Raw genomic sequence first — 18,626 nt, 5'->3', positions numbered from 1 at the left:
TTTACAGTTACATTTCTTCTCTGCAGCCTGGCGGTGGCAGCTATCCCAGAAGGTCTTCCTATTGTTGTTACAGTAACGCTAGCACTTGGTGTGATGAGAATGGTTAAGAAAAGAGCCATTGTAAAGAAATTACCCATCGTGGAAACTCTTGGTATGAATCCCAAAAATAAATTCCAGTTCATTGTGTTGTTTTTTTTTGTTCCTTTAGGCAAGTTTCTAAAATACTTTATAAAGACATTGTGCTTTGTTCTTAGACAAAAATCGGGCTCCAGAGCTCCCTCCTGTAGAAATCCTTATTGCCTGTGTCTATGTAGCTGATTAGGAGCTGTAACACCTTAAAGGAGATCGACCATCAGATTACCTGATGGTAGGCTACTATTATGTAGCGCATTTCTGTAAAAAATAAGTTCATAAGATATGTAAATTACCTTGTGGTGCTCTGCAGAGATCCATCAGACTCCACTGTAACATAATTTATGCTCACCCCGAAGCTGTGCCAGCCCCATTCTGAGAGCTGGTGAAATTTGAAGACGCCCAATAACCTCAACAGGTCTCAGAACGCGGCTGCCATTATATTACGGAGCTTGATGGTGCTCTGCAGAGCACCACAAGCTAATTTGCATATCTTATAAACTAATTTCTTACAGAAATGCTGCCACGCAAAGAAATTTAGCTTGGGACACATGGGGACGGGATGGGGAGGTACATAATAGTCATCTACCATCAGGTAATCTGATGGTAGATGTCCTTTTAATTACTGAGGCCTTTTTCAGCTAAGGTAGAGCCACATTTTCCAAATCTGAGACTCTATCACTTTTTGCTTCAACATATCCAAGTGATTTTTAGATTTTTTTTTTTTTTTTGTCCCGTTACATATTTTACTTAATTATAGTTAAATACATTGAATCTTGATCAAAATGTACATGTAAAATGTGAAAATTCCCAAAAATGTAATTTTTTTTTTTTTTTTTAATGCTTGAAATATTTTGCCTTGCATAGAAATAGGTGAAGCATCCAAATTAATTACTAAATAACATAAGTGTTTTCTCCTGCTTTCCCCTGCAGTGAGCAGTGTACCTGAAAGCCTTCTGAGGTGGTACACCCCAGGCAGATAAGACTGATTAACTCTTACCATACTTGGAGATAAATCTTTACATGGTCCATGGACTGTCTGTAAAGTCATTATACACTTGTGTCAGGTTCCTTTACCTCTCAACTGTCATTGGATACAAGATTGAAAGCTGATTAATATGCACACAGCTTTTATAAAGCAGCAATTCAGAGTAAAAGGACACAGGAACATGTTTCTTTAATAAAAGCTTTAAAGGAAACCTACCACTTGAAGTGGCAGGTTTCAGATGGAAATACTGAGCACCAGCTCAGGGTGAGCTGGTGCCGGAGCTTATTTTTGTTAGTGTTTTAAACCGCTGTATCGCGGTTTAAAACACTTTTTTTAAACTTTATAGCTGGCGCAGGGAGGTACGGGCTCGGCGCTTACCATGCGCGCGGCTCTCCTTCACTTCCTATGTAGCCGCGTGCACGGCCGCGTACCTCCCTGCGCCGGCTATAAAGTTTAAAAAATAAGCTCCGGCACCAGCTCACCCTGAGCTGGTGCTCGGTATTTCCATCTGAAACCTGCCACTTCAAGTGGTAGGTTTCCTTTAAAATTCCCTTCTCCTTAATAATAAAGACTGATCTATGCATCATGACTAAAGAGTCTGATTGTTGATTACCCTCTTTATGGGTTTCCCCAGGATTTTAGCTCTTTAATGCTTCATGACCTATATATCAAGGATGTATTGCAGCAAACACCCATCGCTACCAATTGCGGGTTGTTAGCGCCGTCCATGCAATCAGTGGGTTATCATTGTTGAGATCACCACCCCCCTGATGTCATCGGTTGCCATGACCGCCTAAGGTCTTCGTCAGTTTCATTACAAGCCAGTGGCTCATTTTAATGAATACCATGTAAAAATATGTGCAGTATGTGGTAGGAACAATCAGACCATCTAGGGTTAATGTACCTTAGGTGCTTAAAAATAGGGAAAAACTTCAAAATTTTAATAATTAAAATTATAAATTAAACCTCAAAATTCAAATCCTCCCCCTTCCCTAGAACTGATATAAAACGTAATGAACAGTAAAAATCACAAACTCCGCATTCCAAAATACCCGATCTATAAAAATTATAAACGGTTATTGCTGGCAGTGAACCACATAACGGAAAATGGCGCCCAAATGTCCGAAACGCTACTTTTACACCTTTTTTACATTGCATAAAAAATTTGATAACAAGATCAAAATGTTGCATATTCCTGAAAATGGTAGCAATGAAAACATCAGCTCATTTTGCAAAATAAGACTCCTCACACAGCTCCGTACACCAAAGTATGAAAAAGTTATTCGGATCAGAAGATGGCAAAAATGTGTTTATTTTTTTCGTACGTATTCATTTTATTTTTCAAAATGTTTTAAAACACAACAAAATCTGTATAAATTTAGTATCCCTGTGAACGTACCATAGCAAAAAAAAAAGCAGAGGTGTTAATTGGAGAGCACAGGGAAAGTCCTAAAAACTGAGCCCACAAGAAAATGCGTATTTCACCACATTTGGAATATTTTTCCAACTTTCCAGTACACGGTATGGAATACGGTTTTCCGGACTAAAAGACGCTTCTTACAATAGGATGCACCCCAGATTTAGGCTTCCAGAAAAGGAAAAATCTATTTTTACACCAATTAATATGCCTGTTGGTTGCACAGCGCACAGACAGCTCTGCTCCATTTATGCATTTACACACTCACACATCTGCTATACACAAATAACCCCCCACTTCCCTCTAACCCCACTTCCCTCTAACCCCACTTCCCTCTAACCCCACTTCCCTCTAACCCCACTTCCCTCTAACCCCACTTCCCTCTAACCCCACTTCCCTCTAACCCCACTTCCCTCTAACCCCATTCTCAGCAGTATGTGGTGATGTAAGAAGCATGTGATCAGTCACATGATTCTGATATCACCACAAGTCCTGTATGACCCCCGGGAGAGGGGAGAGCAGTACGGAGGCTCCTCTCTGGGAGATCGGGTACAGCTCTATATCAGGTCATCACTAAATCTCCCTTACAGCAGTCAGGAGGGTCCAAAAAATATGCTAAATAACGTCACTGAGAAGTAAAATTTGTTATGTAGAAAATAAGCCCTCATGCAGCTATGTACACGGAAAAATGAAAATGTTATAGATTTTTTGGTGGAGAGCGAAAAACCTGTGCGTCCTTAAGCGGTTAATAGAAATACGGACATCCCAGACAACTGGATGACTGATAAAATTTTCAGGTGCATCCAGGCTTATATTCGTTCACATTACCTTTTTTAAGGCTTCGATTAATGTGGTACACAAATGTAATGCATTTGATGCATGGCAAAAATTATACATATGTTTTTTTCCACACGGCAATAATAAATAAGGCAGAAGGCCCGTTTTGTGGCATCTACGTCAGATTTGAGTCGGTTACTCATATCAAATTTCCCTCTCTGTTTTGAACGCTTCAGTATTCTCTCGAAATGGCTTGTCAATAAGTAACAGCCTGCCGAGCGTTATTACAGCATTTGCAGTTAACCTCCCGTGTAAGCTGCCAAGTAGAACTGTGTGATTGTGTCATTGAACGGCTGCAGAGAATCCCACCTGCCAAATGCCATTGAAATTGTATCCAACATCACTGTGTGCAAATAATCATATACTATATTACAGCGAGGGCACTTGCTTCCTGGCAGCCGCTGCTCTGTCTGATTACAGGGGCTCTCTAAATGTAAGCACATGATGGTGCATTAGGAAAGAACTGAACGATGCCCTGTAAACCTATCTCGCCTACAAAAGGAAAATAGACCACTCAAAAAATACATATAAATTATATTTCATCAATACTAAAGAGAACCTGTCACCACATTTTCACATATACAGGTAGTGACGGGTTCCTATAGAGCCCTATTAACTGACAGCCTTCTCTAAAAAATAGTTTCCCTCACATCCCCATAAATCAATTTTGTTATATTCCCTGGCATCAGAATTCTTGTCTTGCTTTGCTGACCACCTTCCATATACTCCTCCTCATGTCTCAGGCCTCTTCTCAGCATGTCATGTGATCATGATGACTGTACCCCATGCATATATCTGATCACATGATATCACAGCAGCCTCCATGGAATTCTACTTCTCCCCATCCTACATGGAGACTGCTGTGATTTCATGTGATCAGATGCATACATGAGCATAGCTCCCAACCGTCCTGATTTTGCCGGGAAAGTCCCGTTTTTATTACCTCTGCACCGCATCACGGGCAACTGTCAGATTGTCACGGATTTTCCCTCCAGGTCCTGCATGTCCAGCATAGTAAATACTTTCAAAGCCTGAACTAATACTACAGAATGGCTTCTACAGACATCGGGCAGGGAATGGGACTTCCCCAGACTCAAGCTCTTTATTTAATTAAATTAAATAAATTTTTGCCCAGTCTGGGATTCGAACTCTAGACCCTCTGCATTGGAGATGGGAGCCTCAATCCACTGAGCTATAAGCCCAGTGATTTATGCAAGAATTTTTGGTAATTAAGAAGTGTTATCTGCTACTGTTTCACTGTGACACCGATTTAATGCCCTGATATATAGAGAGGGGTCTTCTCAGAGGTTATTATTGTAATTATTGAGACTATTTTATTATAAATTTTATTATTATGGAGACTATTATTAATAGTAAAAATAATAATAATCTCCATAATAATAATAATAGTCTCAATAATTACAATAATTTCTGAGAAGATCCCTCTTTATATACCAAGGCATTAAATCTGTGTCACAGTGTAACAGTAGCAGTTCTTGGTTACCAAAATTCTTCAGCTAGAGAATCAATGAGATCATAGCTCAGTTAGTAGAGGCGCCATTTTGTCCCACTTTCCCTTTCACAAATGTTGGGAGGTATGCATGAGGTAGATGTAACAGGACCTTAGATGATGTCCTCCTGGTCACATGACTTTAAGTGCCCAATGATATAACAGAGCGCTCCATACAACAGACAGAAATCATAGCATGTCAATCAGGATCAAGGAGGCAGGGCAGTGCAAGTAAATTTTAATATACATGACTCAATTAGTGTGAATGATTTACCTCAGGTGAGTTGCATATAAGTTTACAAACTTTTCTTTCCAAAGTTATGGCATTTTCTGTCCTGAAAGTGTTTGCCAAACATCTTTCTCACCAGAGGTGAAGTGGGCGGAGGCTAATATGTCATTCTATGCCCTCGGGCTGAGGCCAGGTAGCTTACCCACAGATCCCATGATGCCTTGTGTTCTTTTTTTAAATGCATCCAAGCCCCTGTGACTACCCCAGGATTTTGTCAGGATGCAAGAGTAAGTTATAACACACAATTATATTGCAATGAAAATGCTTAGAAAAGGCAGAGACATTTTTGCACTGCAGGTGTCATGGGCTTTTACAATCTGTGATAGTTAGGTCCCTGGTGACAGGTTCCCTTTAATGGCTTATCTGCACAGTCCATAAAGTGCTGATGACAAGGTGGGGATGGGGGAAAGAGAGACCAAGCAAGTTCTGTAGAATCAGACTAGGATGGAGTGACTGGTAGGAAACAGGGGAGATATGCACAGAATAGTGAGGTACAAGGAGACTTCGGTATCCACAGTCCTGAACACGCACAGCTCTGTTACATACGGTCACATGACCACCTTCTCTGTCAGCAGGGAGCAGCAGCCTTTCCCCTCCCATGAAACAGACAAACTATAAACAAAGTACTGATTCACAGGGCTTATATGCACATGGAGAGGAATCATCCATTGCAGCTCTTAGGTTATCTGAGGGCTATAGCAAAGAAACTGCTGCATATAGGTAACAAAGTAAATAGACAAAGTTGTTTTACATCCCAAGAGCTATTGATTTGTGGGGGGGGGGAAAACCCTTTTACAGTTACTATTTAAAAGTTCATACAGACCACTTACCTTTTCGGTGATATGGAGAGGAATTGTAACCCTTTACCAGCAGGTATTGTTAGCTTGGGAATAAAATTCTGGTGACGGATCTTCTTTAACATAATTTGTCTCCAGGCTGCTGCAATGTTATCTGCTCTGATAAAACTGGAACGCTAACCAAGAACGAGATGACCGTGACTCACATATTTACATCAGATGGAATTCATGCAGAGGTGGGTCACTGCTGTGCGCTGGTTCTCATGTCACGTACAATTGTATCACAAATATATTGGCAAAAATAGTCCAGCTACCAGTATTCTGGGGGCAGTTTCTGTGGCGGTGTGTGCTGTAGATCCCTAGTCTGGCCAGAGTAAGCAATGCAACAAAATAGCAGAATTATCCAGAACCAAAACGCTTGTTATTTAAAAAGATTTGTATTCAGACTTTTTTTGAAAAATTCTAATTGGTCCATAAAACATATCCAGCACAGGAACAGGGTACAGGTAACACCATATCACCTGCACACTCTTAATAGTGGCTGTCTGATGACCGCCATGATACAACCTATAAATAATCCCTAGTGACTAGAGGGAATTCTTTATAGTTTGTATCATGGCGGACATCAGATGAGGATTAACCTTTTCACGACTGCCGTAGGGCTATATACGTACTATTTGCACGTGCCCTGTGCAGAAAGGATGTTTGTAAACGTCTTGACAGTGACCAACTTCCAACGGCCATAACTCCAGAACCCTGGCACATAGAAACATATCTTTTATGTCAAAAGAATCTTTCTTTAATGAATATGATGCATGGATTGTGTATGGACGCTTAACAGAACCAGAGATATACATCCTTAAAGTTGTACTAAAAATGATTTCTATGTACAGCTTTCTATTCCCGATGGAAACTTTAAGAAATATCTATATCTCCGCTTCTTATGATCCATACATCATATTAAAGAGGAGACTTTCCTGTTTAATATGACACAAGAATTGTGTTTCTATGTTCAGGGTTCAGAAGATATGTGTTTGGATTGAGCCCCCCTCCAGCCTGTCAGCTGAGGCAGAATATAGAAGAAGCTGCTGGAGACTTTCACTTTGCAGAGTACATGCACCCTCTGCATCTGTAGCGGAACCTGAGAAAGGTTGATGGAATAATGCTGTACATATTTATAACATTTTTTTAAAACATACTACTTATTAAAAAATAAAAAAGTTCTATTTGTCATTTTTCCAATTACTTTTTTTTAACATTTGTAGTCAATTATTGGCAAATTAGTCAATTATTTGGCAAACTCGCACTAATTTCACATATCTTTACAAATTACTGTTATACAGCATTACACCCTTCACTATAATGTTCCATGCATGTAAAATTGAATAGCCATCTGTGCATAATTTTATGCTCTTCAGCTGCACCTCCAACCTCCTGAAAGGCAAGAGGGGTACATTGATCTCTGCTCTGCTACATCATTCATCCCTCACTCAGGAATGCGAGATACAGCTAGCTGTGTGCCACTGACTTCTGGGAGAAAAATCTGGTCCCTCATTTGGCCCTCCCTCCGGATATCTCTTCAGCCTGTATCTCTCTCATTGCTGAGGGAGGGGGGAATGAGTTGGAGCTGCAGCTGAGCAGGAAGGACATTAATATGCCAGACTCGGGCCAAAGGAAAGACTATGATGGGACTTACATGGGGTCATTTTTGTAGATGGAGAGTCAACCTTATGAATGGACTGTGGGGAGGAACAATATAGCGATGTACTTGTGTGGGTTTGTTTAACTGACAGGTTCCCTTTTAAATTTGGACAGCCTTAGGCCTTATTCACACGCCTGCAATGGGGGGTTTGATCTTGCAGCCCCCATAGTTGCAATGGCTCTGGGTGATGGTGAAGTGAGCACACGGTGCATCAGCAAACCATGACCGTGTTGGATTTGTTCTTTACTTTACTAGATATGTGGCATGGCCGCTCTTTTGCCTTTGGAGGGAGGAGAGGTGACCATGCTCGCCCCTCCCACCCTCTCCTCTCCGCCCTGTGCTTGCCCAAAATTCGGTTCAGGCGAGCACACGGCTGTGTGAATGAGCCCTGAGAGCTAAATAATATGGGTGCATGTCTGTAAGTTGCACACACTAAATACAGAAGTTGGAATGGATCCTTCATAAAGTCGTGTGTTTTTTTTTTTTTTTTTTGGGGGGGGGGGAACACATGCATTGTACAGGGTAAACTATTCTGCTATTTTACTTGTGTATTTGTTTCTTTGTTTTAGGTTTCTGGTGTTGGCTATAATCGTTTTGGTGAAGTGACAGTAGATGGTGACATTATTCATGGCTTCTGCAGCCCATCGATAAGCAGAGTGGTGGAAGTAAGTGTCAGTGCTGTGATGAATGCCTGGACATGGGCCTGACCCGCAGACACATCATCGCTTGTAGAAATGAATAAACTGTGCTGCGTCTAGTAAAATGTTTATCATATCGACCTTCAGTATGGTTAATGTATTATTTATTATGAAGTGGAGGGGGGGGGGCCCATGTCTTCACACTCTGAATGCACATGGAGAAATTGGAAAATACATATAAAATCGCCAAACAAGGACTGGTAATGTGTAGAGGAATGATGAATGGAGACTGTATGTCCTTCAGTTACTGAAATCACATCATGTATCACACTGTGTTTTGGCCTTTTATTTATTAAGGCTGAAAGCATGGATCACAGAGTAACCGTTCCGTCAATACCTTTCTAATTAAGAGTCCAGGAGGCAATGACGATACATCCATATACATTTAGAATAGTCAATAGCTTATTTCTTCTGGTTCAATGCAGAATCCTGTGTAGGAAGATCTTGGTGATTCTTAGGATTATCATGTATTTAAATATTTGTGCATAAATTATAAATAAAAGATAAAGGAAATCTACCATCAAAATCAAGCATGATACACCAGGGACATGTGCATAGATCCTGGCGCTTCGACTGTGGTAATCTTCTAACATTTATTATTCATGGCCTCCTTCCTTCGAAAGTTAACTTTTTAAAATTATGCTAATGAGTGCGAAGGGCTATGGGCGTGTCACAAACTGTAGCTGCAGTGGGAGGGGGGGGGGGGGGGGTTGTTCCTTCCAACATGTAACAGTCTGACCAAACCAAAAAGTTAGCACAAAATTCAGTCGTGTCATTTGTTCGTAAATTTATGCGAACCCACTCTATTATACCTTAACACCTTAGAAGAGCACATGAGTGAAATCTGGTTCATAGAAATCTCGTTATACCGTTTAGTTAAAATTTAATTCATTTTATTTAATCATTACACTTATTTAAAAGCAACAGTATGACAATATGATTTGTGAAATACAAGCAAAAATTAAATTATCCTCGGGAGTTCCACTGAAGCGTCCACACTCCACAGAAACACAGGAATATATCCAGGTTACTGTCCACATGTAAATTAATCAAAAAGGTATTATAAAGTGCCAGTGCCCTGATATCCATACATAGATTTATCACAAGAAATATTGTAAAGTGCCAGTGCAACAGTAAATGGCAGTACAACCTGACATAAATATATGGCTAAAGTTTTAAGTGTTATGTGCCCTTTTTATATTTGTATGGAATGGCGAAACTGGCTTACCCATGTTTTGTTTGGTGTGGGCGCTGATACCCCGACGCGCGTTTCGCGTTGCCGCTTCCTCAGGGGGCCTGTGGGTGCATGTGTGTGCCTTCTTGTATTTAAGCATCTCGGCGTGTCACATGGGCAGGATGAGGTGACGCCCCACTTCGGCCGGAACCAGACAGGACAGAGAAGCCACACCCCCGACCGCGTCATCGCGGGAGTGGCAACCGCCGTGTCACATGATCCGCCCTAATGCTGACGTCATACCCCACTCCGCCGCTGCCCCCATGATCCCCGCCCCCGGTGTCCAATTGTCCAATTGTTACCAATATATAATAAAAATTATTAAGACATATAACCCTCTCTCAAGGGACTATACTGGTCAGTCTGATAATGGCTACCCCTGACAGGGATTAGACAATCCCATTTCCCTTCGGGTCCCAAATAAACCACATTTGGCAAGAAAGTTGCTATTAATCTTGCATTATCTTAGAAAGTTCATGACTGTAGGCAACTATACAGACATTGTGCGTTAGCCAAAGAAAAACTCTCCATTAAATTATATTAATATATCATGTCTATTATTATCTGTGTTGCTATAATGTCTGTAAGTATTTATGGTCTAGTACAGTGGTGGCGAACCTATGGCACGGGTGCCAGAGGTGGCACTTGGAGCCCTTTCTGTGGGCACCCAAGTCTTCACTCCAACACAGAGTTTGCCAGGCAGGACTCAAGGCTTCCTCCTGCGGTCCAATATACATGCTATGCTCAGCGCCATTTTAAAGCGACATACTTGGCTGCCAGGGCTATAGGAGGAACGAGAAGGTATGGATAGAGACAGTTGGAGCTCTTTTCTCTGGGGAGCCCTGATCCTTCCTCTTCAGGGGACCCTGGAGGGAAGCTACAATCCAAATTTCTCCATCTTTCTACTGTATTGGTGAACTCATGACGCCAACACGATTGAAGCCTGTAATACAGCAGGGATCAATTTACTCCTTAAATTGTCATGTTGACACTTTTCTAAATAAGTGGGTTTTATTTGTACTTTGGGCACTCTATCTCCAAAAGGTTCTCCAACACTGGTCTAGTAGAATGTGAATAGTTTACATGATTTGCAAAAGTTTTAAAATAACCTGTTGAATACTGTGAAATCTGAATTTCCTGGACCGGTAGGAGACTGAGACAACCCATTGAGTTGTTTGGGACATGTAATCTCCCCTGTGAGGACGCTGCAGGGAAATTATTCATGGGGGCACTTCATGCTCAGCATGTTGTCAAGCAGAGATTGTGAAATGTGGAGAACCTTTAATAAATGTGTAATGTGTTCATAAAATATTAAATGTCATTTGACCTAGCATTGGTTTCTGTGCCTATCATTGTTGCTTTTCAGATTATGCTGTAAATCTGAGTAATTTATGATTTTTTTTTACAGGCAGGCTGTGTTTGTAATGATGCCGAGATCAGAAATAATACCTTAATGGGGAAGCCGACTGAGGGGGCTTTAATTTCTCTATCAATGAAGGTAATGACTTCAGTGCATTTTTTTTTGTAGTGATTCTTTCTGCAAAACGTTGTATACATTGTGTTGCAAAACTAATTTCAACCAAATAGGTGCCAGATTATAAAATATCCAGATTATAAATAAGAAAAAGAATGATACATGCAAAGATCTGTAACCTTTTGATTTGGGCTTTCTTTGTAAAAATCACATGGTTTGATTTTTAAGGAATTTTTTTGCAAATTATGGTGGAAAATAGGAATTTGCTCACCTACAAACAAGCAAGATTTCTGGCTCACAGACCTGTAACTTCTTCTTTTAGAGGCTGCTCTGTCCTCCACAAATCACCTGTAGTAATGGCTCCTGTTAGAGCTTGTTATCAGTATAAAAGACACCTGTCCACAACCTCAGTCACACTCCAAACTCCACTATGGTGGAAGACAAGAACTGTCGATTTACACCAGAAACAAAATAGTAGACCTGCACCAGGCTGGGAAGACTGAATCTGCAGTAGGCAAGCATCTTGGTGTGAAGAAATCAACTGTGGGAGCAATAGTTAAAAGATGGAAGATATACACGACCACGTAAAATCTCCCTCCACCAGGGGCTCCTTGCAAGATCTCAAAGTAGAACTGTTTGGTAGAAACACAACTAGTCATGTTAGAGGAGAGTTGATGCTAAGTTGCATCCAAAGAACACCATATCTTCTATGAAGTAAGGGGGTGGCAACATCATGACTAGGGGCTGTTTTCTCTTCAAAGGGACCAGGATGACCGATCCGCGTACATGAAAGAATGAATGGGGCCATGTATCGGGCCTTTGTTGACCTCTGTCAACAAAGTATTGAGATGCACTTTTATTATTGACCAAATACTTATTTTCCACCATAATTTGCAAACAAATTCTTTAAAAATCAGACAATGTGATTTTCTGGATTTGTTTTCACATTTTTGTCTCATAGTTGAGTTCTACCTGTGATGTCCTTTTCAGGTTTCTCCTCTTTTTAAGTGAAAGAACTTGCACAATTGTTGGCTGACTAAATACCCCCTCCCCCCAGACTGTATTAAAACCAGATTACAATTTTACATAATAATACATATTGTAAAGGATTGTAATGTGTCAAAATAAAAATTGGGGACAAATTCCACATTAAGGAAACAAATTGCCTTGAACATGGAGTTTCATTGCCAGCATGTTGGAGAACAACTAAAACAAGTTTTACTGAACCTTTATCTCGCCAAAAAATTCTGCTTGCTCAGCTACTCCATGCTACCAGTAGGACTGTATTTTCATGGCGACAAAGCTGTTTGTGCAGGTGATGGTTCTAGTGTGCAATGGCAAAAGAAACCATACTATACACTTTTACTGAACAAGTTTTTATATTCTCATTTTTAACACTGTTTTTCTTAAAGCTCTAAAATGCCCTTATAGCAGATATTACATGACTGTATTGTGTGCAGTGTTCTGGAAATTATTTTTATTGATCTTGAATGCAACGACCCAGCAAAAGGAAGTAGGATGATATTTGTATGTTTTAAATTGTATTTTTTTTTTTTTTAATTCTAGTCCTTTAAAATAATTTGGATGGTTTTCTTTTAGATGGGTCTTGAGGGCCTTCGGCACGACTATATCCGGAAGGCAGAGTACCCTTTCAGCTCAGAACAGAAGTGGATGGCTGTAAAATGTGTGCACAGGACTCAGCAGGTAAGTGGCTCTGTCCTAGCATTGCATATATGGCTCTGAATAAAGTTGCTAAGGTATAAAATGTTTTGTTTAAGGACATGGTTTAAAATAACTTCTCTAGATACCGCATCGTTTTATTTTTGGTTTAACTCTTTTTAAACACAATTAGAATAAGAGTTGGGCTACATTCACACGAATGTGTCGGACTTATATATACATCCTTTATACACGGCAATGGGCGCACGGCGCGGTGCGTACATGTCCTATCTTTCTCCGGAATACGGCGCCATACGCAATGTTACTCTATGGAGAGCAGTGATCTCCCCCTCCTCCTCTCCCCGGCGCCAACGTGTGCCCGCCATGCTACAGTACGGAGGGCACACGGTAGTGTGAATGTAGCCTTAGTTTGACCACGAAAATCACATTTTGTATTTAACATAAAAGATGCAAGTCAAGTCGTGTAAACAGGATGATGTCTCGTTGGTGCATACAAACGTGTGGGTGTAAAATTTGTGGGTCACCCTGTAATGGAGGGATCTCAAACTCTGCTGGGTAAATGGGCTACACAAAAATCTAAGGTGACTGACTGCATCACTTTTATATTTCTCACAATATAAATTGATCACTTAGTTTTAATATAATAGTGTGGAACTATTGGGTACAAATTTGCAAGTTTTATCCTCATGCTTATTTTAACAATGGCTGGTAGGCCCCTTTTTAGCAGTGGTCCTTATTTAATTTCCTCAATAATATCATCCCCAATAGTGCAACCTTTTAATACAAACACTAATGAAAGGGTGCACTATCAAGGGGACTTTAAAGACTTAATAGCTCCTTTTATTAGTGCTCGTTATAATTTGTGCCTTTGCCGAAGGATGACCCTCTTAATGGTACCATCTGTAGTACAACCTATGGGGAGAGGCAGCAGTACATTGCCCATTTTTACCAAAGCTCTGTGGGGGTCAGGTGGTGCAATGGTATCAAAACGTGTCATATGAATTGCTCCCTCAGCTGTTAATGTTTGGCTAAAGGAAATAATTGAATGTGACAAATGTAATGTATGTGCAGCTATGTTAAAGTGCTAGTAACTACATAATGGCAAATGGTGTTTTTACTGCCATTTTTTTTCAGGATAAACCAGAGATTTGCTATATGAAAGGTGCCTATGAGCAGGTTATTCGATACTGCGCAACGTACAACAGCAAAGGAAGCAATTTACCTCTTAATCAGCAACAAAAAGAACTATACCACCAGGAGACTGCATACATGGGCACAGCAGGTCTTCGAGGTAAGGTTATTGTGGTGAAAAAATTCCAACCAGTTGGTGACAAAGGATTATGTGTATAATAAAAAAAAAAAAAAAACTGCTTCAGAGGTTGTTTGTTGTCTGTAACCATGGAGACACATAATTCTGCAAAGAGCAGCCACTGGTCACTATCCTTTTCATTATTCTCTTTCATTGCAGTTATTGCCCTGGCATCTGGTGCAGAGTTGGGACAACTTACATTTCTAGGCCTGGTGGGAATAATCGATCCTCCTCGAACGGGTGTAAAGGAAGCCGTGACCACTCTTATCCGCTCTGGTGTTGCAATCAAAATGATCACTGGAGATTCCCAAGAAACAGCTGTGGCGATTGGTATGGTCCAATGATTTATCATTAGAAGGCTTCTTGTGCCCGTTTTTAGACTGTCGTAGGAGATTTTTATATGTCCGATTACTTAGACTGCTTGATAAATGTCACATAGGAATTGCTCAAATCCAAACTAGACATAACTTCCCATAAGTATTTTCTGCATAAGTAAGGAACTGGAATGACTTTTTGACATGTCGCACTTCATAAATCTGTCTACCACATATGAATTTACGTGATAAATCTGGTGTACGCGGGTTACTGTGAAAAGTGGAGTAGATTGGATAATGTCAGTAGAGACCATTGTGAAATATGGTAGTTCTGCCACTTTCCTGGTCTCCAAATAAGTCCAACCCCCCCCTCCGTTTTGGTCCATTTGGACAGAAATGATGTGACTCCTGGGCATGAATTGCAGTTTAGCTAGTTCCATAGACGATCTGTGAGCAGCGATAATGGTTAGATGTCAGCTGGCACTTTCCATCTGAATCCTTTCCTTTATTCCACTTATCGTGATCGCTACAACTTAAATTACTGGAAGCTCCTTTTTTTCATTAAGAGCTTTTACTTCTCATTACTCATCAAGGTCGATGGGCCTGTTAAAGAATATACAATGAAATGAACATGTGGCGTGTTAATAAGAGCTTTCCAGACGCCCAATGATTTCTATTTCACTGACTCGCCTCTTGATCATAAAGTGCATTTTTCTCATTAAAAGTCTATGTTACATTAGTGGATTAAGCCGGTTTTATCCCAGTCACCGCCTCAAGTGGCATGAGCATTATTGACCTCCCTGATCAATTTCCATGGACGCAGCGTTGCGTTACTTGACTTGTTCCGCTTTGCTTGCTTCCTGATTTGTTTTGCTTGCAGACAAACATTGCTTGTTTAAATAAATTAGCAGTAGGACATCTGCCTATAGGAAGTCAATAGGTCTGGCAGTGAAGAAAGTCCATAAATGTGATTCACACTTGAATGGCAGCAACTTCATTTAGTTGACCATTTTCGTGGTACTTAAACTGTGAATATAATATGCAGCAAACACAGCCTTAAGAGTTTTTCTAGATCAGGGGAGTAAGAAGAATGGGGATTTGCCAATAAAGCCCGTCTCTGCGTGTGGACACTTACAGCCAGGGAAATAAATATGCAAATATAATCCTACCTTAGGATCACAACCCCAACACAAATTATAACATTTCAGTGTCTTATTTAGCAAGATAATAAAAATAGAATTGAATACAACAATGTCATATAAAACACAATACCTACCGTATGTACTCGAGTATAAGCCAAGACCCCTAATTCTACCACCAAAAAGTGGGAAAACCTAATGATAAGCCGAGGGTGGGAAATGCATTGGTCAGTCTCCCCAGTGTATAGCCAGCCAGCCTCCAGTAGTGTATAACCAGCCAGCCAGCCTTTATTTTGGACGTGACCCCTTGGTCATGGCATAAGAAGGCCAAGAAGCTACTTAAATTGCATAGATGCAGATGAAATACTTCAACACTAAACACTACTGTAGTTCACACTGACGTGCTGCTATCGATGTGTAGTTTATATTTGACTTGCACAAGCATAAAAAGGCTCTTCAAAGTTTGTTCGTCCTCCACAGCTAGTCGCCTTGGCTTCTATTCCAATGGTCTGCAGTCCCTTTCAGGAGAAGAGGTGGACACAATGGACATTCAGCAGCTTTCCCAGATTGTACCAAAGGTCAGTAACAAGAATTCTTTTACAACTACAGTAACTATACTTTCTGTATTTTTATTTAATTTTAATTATTCCATTGCAATATTTTTAAGGTGTCCGTGTTCTACCGAGCCAGCCCGAGACACAAGTTAAAAATTGTAAAGGTAAGTTGGCGCTTGTTTAATCCATTTCGAGCTTTTTAATAGCCATTTACATACTTCTGCATAGCTTATCTTTACTACATGGGTAACCCTATTTTGCAGCCTGGTTGCTTTAGTCAATATGAAGTGTGACTGTATACTCTCTTCATATTTCAGAGCCTGCAGAACATTGGTGCAGTTGTCGCCATGACTGGAGATGGTGTGAATGATGCAGTTGCCTTGAAAGCTGCAGACATTGGGGTTGCAATGGGCAGAACCGGTACTGATGTCTGTAAGGAGGCGGCTGACATGATCCTGGTGGAGGATGATTTCCATACAATTATGTAAGTTCCATCTATCATTACAATAATGACTAGAAAATGAAAGGGATGATAACAATGTTTTAAATGACATAAACCGCTATGTACTGGCATGTACAGCCCTAAAACTGGTCACTGCTTAAAGAGGTTGTACCAAGTTTGTAAGTATATACCCTACCCACAGGATAGGCGAGTGTCCCAATGCTGGGACCCCCACCAATCATAACAATGTGACCTTAACCAATCCGGCGAACGGCAAGTATCAGAAATGGAAGAGCACATTGCTTGGCCACCTAAGTGAGTGCCGGAGATGGCTGAGTGCTGTTTTCAGCAAATTTCAACACTCCCATACTATTGAGTGAAGTGGCAGGATATATATTTAGCCTACCTCTCCTACCATGACCTGGGGTCATGTTCTCGAAAACGGTGGGAGTTCCCAGCAGGCAAAGAGGTGAGAACTTATAAACCCTTTTACCCCATCATGGAGATTATGTGTCAATGTTACAGATCGGTAAAGGTAAATACAATTATGTGATGAGCCAAAACAGACATAGGTGCATGACTTCATGATTTTACCTTCCTGCACATAACTAGTCTGACCAAACCGTTTTGGGATGTAACTATAAGGACAGACCTTCTCTAGAGCTGTGGCAGAGAATAGGCAACAGGGTAATTGAGTGATATAGGTGTATCAAGACCGGCTATTAAATACTCCTGATGCTGCAAGTATACTAGTTGCTTACACTTCAGATTTTTTCGATCCAGATTCTGCTGAATGATTTTTTTCGGAACGTTAAATAACCTAGTTACCAGATCTATAAAAGCAATCTGCGCAAGTAAGGATGAGATGGCAGTGGTAGAGCTACCTGCCAGGATTCATTACTCATAAGATTGTTATTACTAAGATGCTTGTGTGGCCAGAACATATTCTATGCAGGTAGAGATTTTATTGATCTGCGTCTTTTAGCAATGTCATTGAGACATTTTCATTAGCACTTTACAATGTCCTCTGCCAAAGACTAACAGGATATGAAATCATTCTAATTTCAGGTCGGCAATTGAAGAGGGAAAAGGAATCTACAACAACATTAAAAATTTTGTTCGCTTCCAGCTCAGCACGTAAGTGTTAAACACAGTCATGGAAGGCTCATTACATTCGTAATACTTGATTATTAGCTGGCCACCAAGTCCTAGCTCCCATGTAGGCAGTGTATGCATCGAAGTAATATTGCTATAATATACTTTTTTTTTTTTTTTTTTTTTTTTTTAAGGGAACCTTTATTCACCATAATTTTTTTTTACCATTAAACCTAATGATAAGCTCCCACACCTGTGCATCTGTTGCTCATATCTTTATTAAATTAATTGTTAAAAAGTCAATAACAGTAATGATCACCGCATCTACGTCCTTGCCAGCTCTACATTTAATCCCAAGTGCATGGAGGGGAGGCCATTGAGTTGCATAAGAGGAACATTTCTCCCATATACTAAAGAGTTTCTTATTTATAGTACTGATTTATGCAAAGTTTGTTGAAAAGTTCTTGACCGTTTTTTAAACTTTGTAACAATTGAGAATGCTGAAAATGTTAAACTGATTTATAATTTTTTTCTATTTTCACAGTATATTAATAAATCTACAGGTGCCTAAGAGGGATCATGGTTTTTTAAAGACTGTAAATGTGAAATTAAAGCAATCTCACATATTTGTAGATCTATCACCTCTAATAATTTTTTTTTTTTCTTTTTTTTTCTCTTCTTCTTTATTTAGGAGCATCGCAGCATTGACTTTAATATCCCTTGCTACTTTAATGAACTTTCCAAACCCTTTAAACGCCATGCAGATTTTGTGGATCAATATAATCATGGACGGACCTCCCGCTCAAAGGTAAAAGAAGCCTTAATTATAGAGTCAACAGGCAGTGTAACTATATGCAGTGTTAGGGAAGAGCAGCAAATATATGGTGGCAGGTTGAGATAAAAAGCAGAATTTTGCCATCTCCAAACTGCAATATTGCCAAGTGCAACAGTTCTCTACATTGAAACAGTAACAAAAATTTCCCATGAACTTTCACTTGGAAAAGTTACCATTTTT

The 18,626-nt window shown here is 40.2% G+C and overlaps 1 protein-coding gene across 3 annotated transcripts in view; it reads left to right on the top strand.

Annotated features, from left to right (window-relative positions):
* ATP2C1 (ATPase secretory pathway Ca2+ transporting 1) overlaps positions 1-18,626 on the top strand; it is an 80,307-nt gene that overhangs the window by 55,825 nt on the left and 5,856 nt on the right. For all 3 annotated transcript variants that reach the window (XM_072153487.1, XM_072153486.1, XM_072153488.1), the window contains exons 12-23: positions 27-151; positions 6,109-6,206; positions 8,242-8,337; positions 11,013-11,102; positions 12,678-12,782; positions 13,893-14,049; positions 14,227-14,397; positions 16,001-16,098; positions 16,188-16,238; positions 16,392-16,558; positions 17,585-17,653; positions 18,303-18,419. In XM_072153487.1, coding sequence (XP_072009588.1) covers positions 27-151; positions 6,109-6,206; positions 8,242-8,337; positions 11,013-11,102; positions 12,678-12,782; positions 13,893-14,049; positions 14,227-14,397; positions 16,001-16,098; positions 16,188-16,238; positions 16,392-16,558; positions 17,585-17,653; positions 18,303-18,419 — 1,344 coding nt within the window. The remainder of the gene's footprint in view (positions 1-26; positions 152-6,108; positions 6,207-8,241; positions 8,338-11,012; positions 11,103-12,677; positions 12,783-13,892; positions 14,050-14,226; positions 14,398-16,000; positions 16,099-16,187; positions 16,239-16,391; positions 16,559-17,584; positions 17,654-18,302; positions 18,420-18,626) is intronic.

The sequence above is a fragment of the Engystomops pustulosus genome, chromosome 5, assembly GCF_040894005.1.
Source record: "Engystomops pustulosus chromosome 5, aEngPut4.maternal, whole genome shotgun sequence".
NCBI lineage: Eukaryota > Metazoa > Chordata > Amphibia > Anura > Leptodactylidae > Engystomops > Engystomops pustulosus.
Note: the sequence above shows the minus strand (reverse complement) of the source record. Positions and strands in the feature narration are given on the sequence as shown.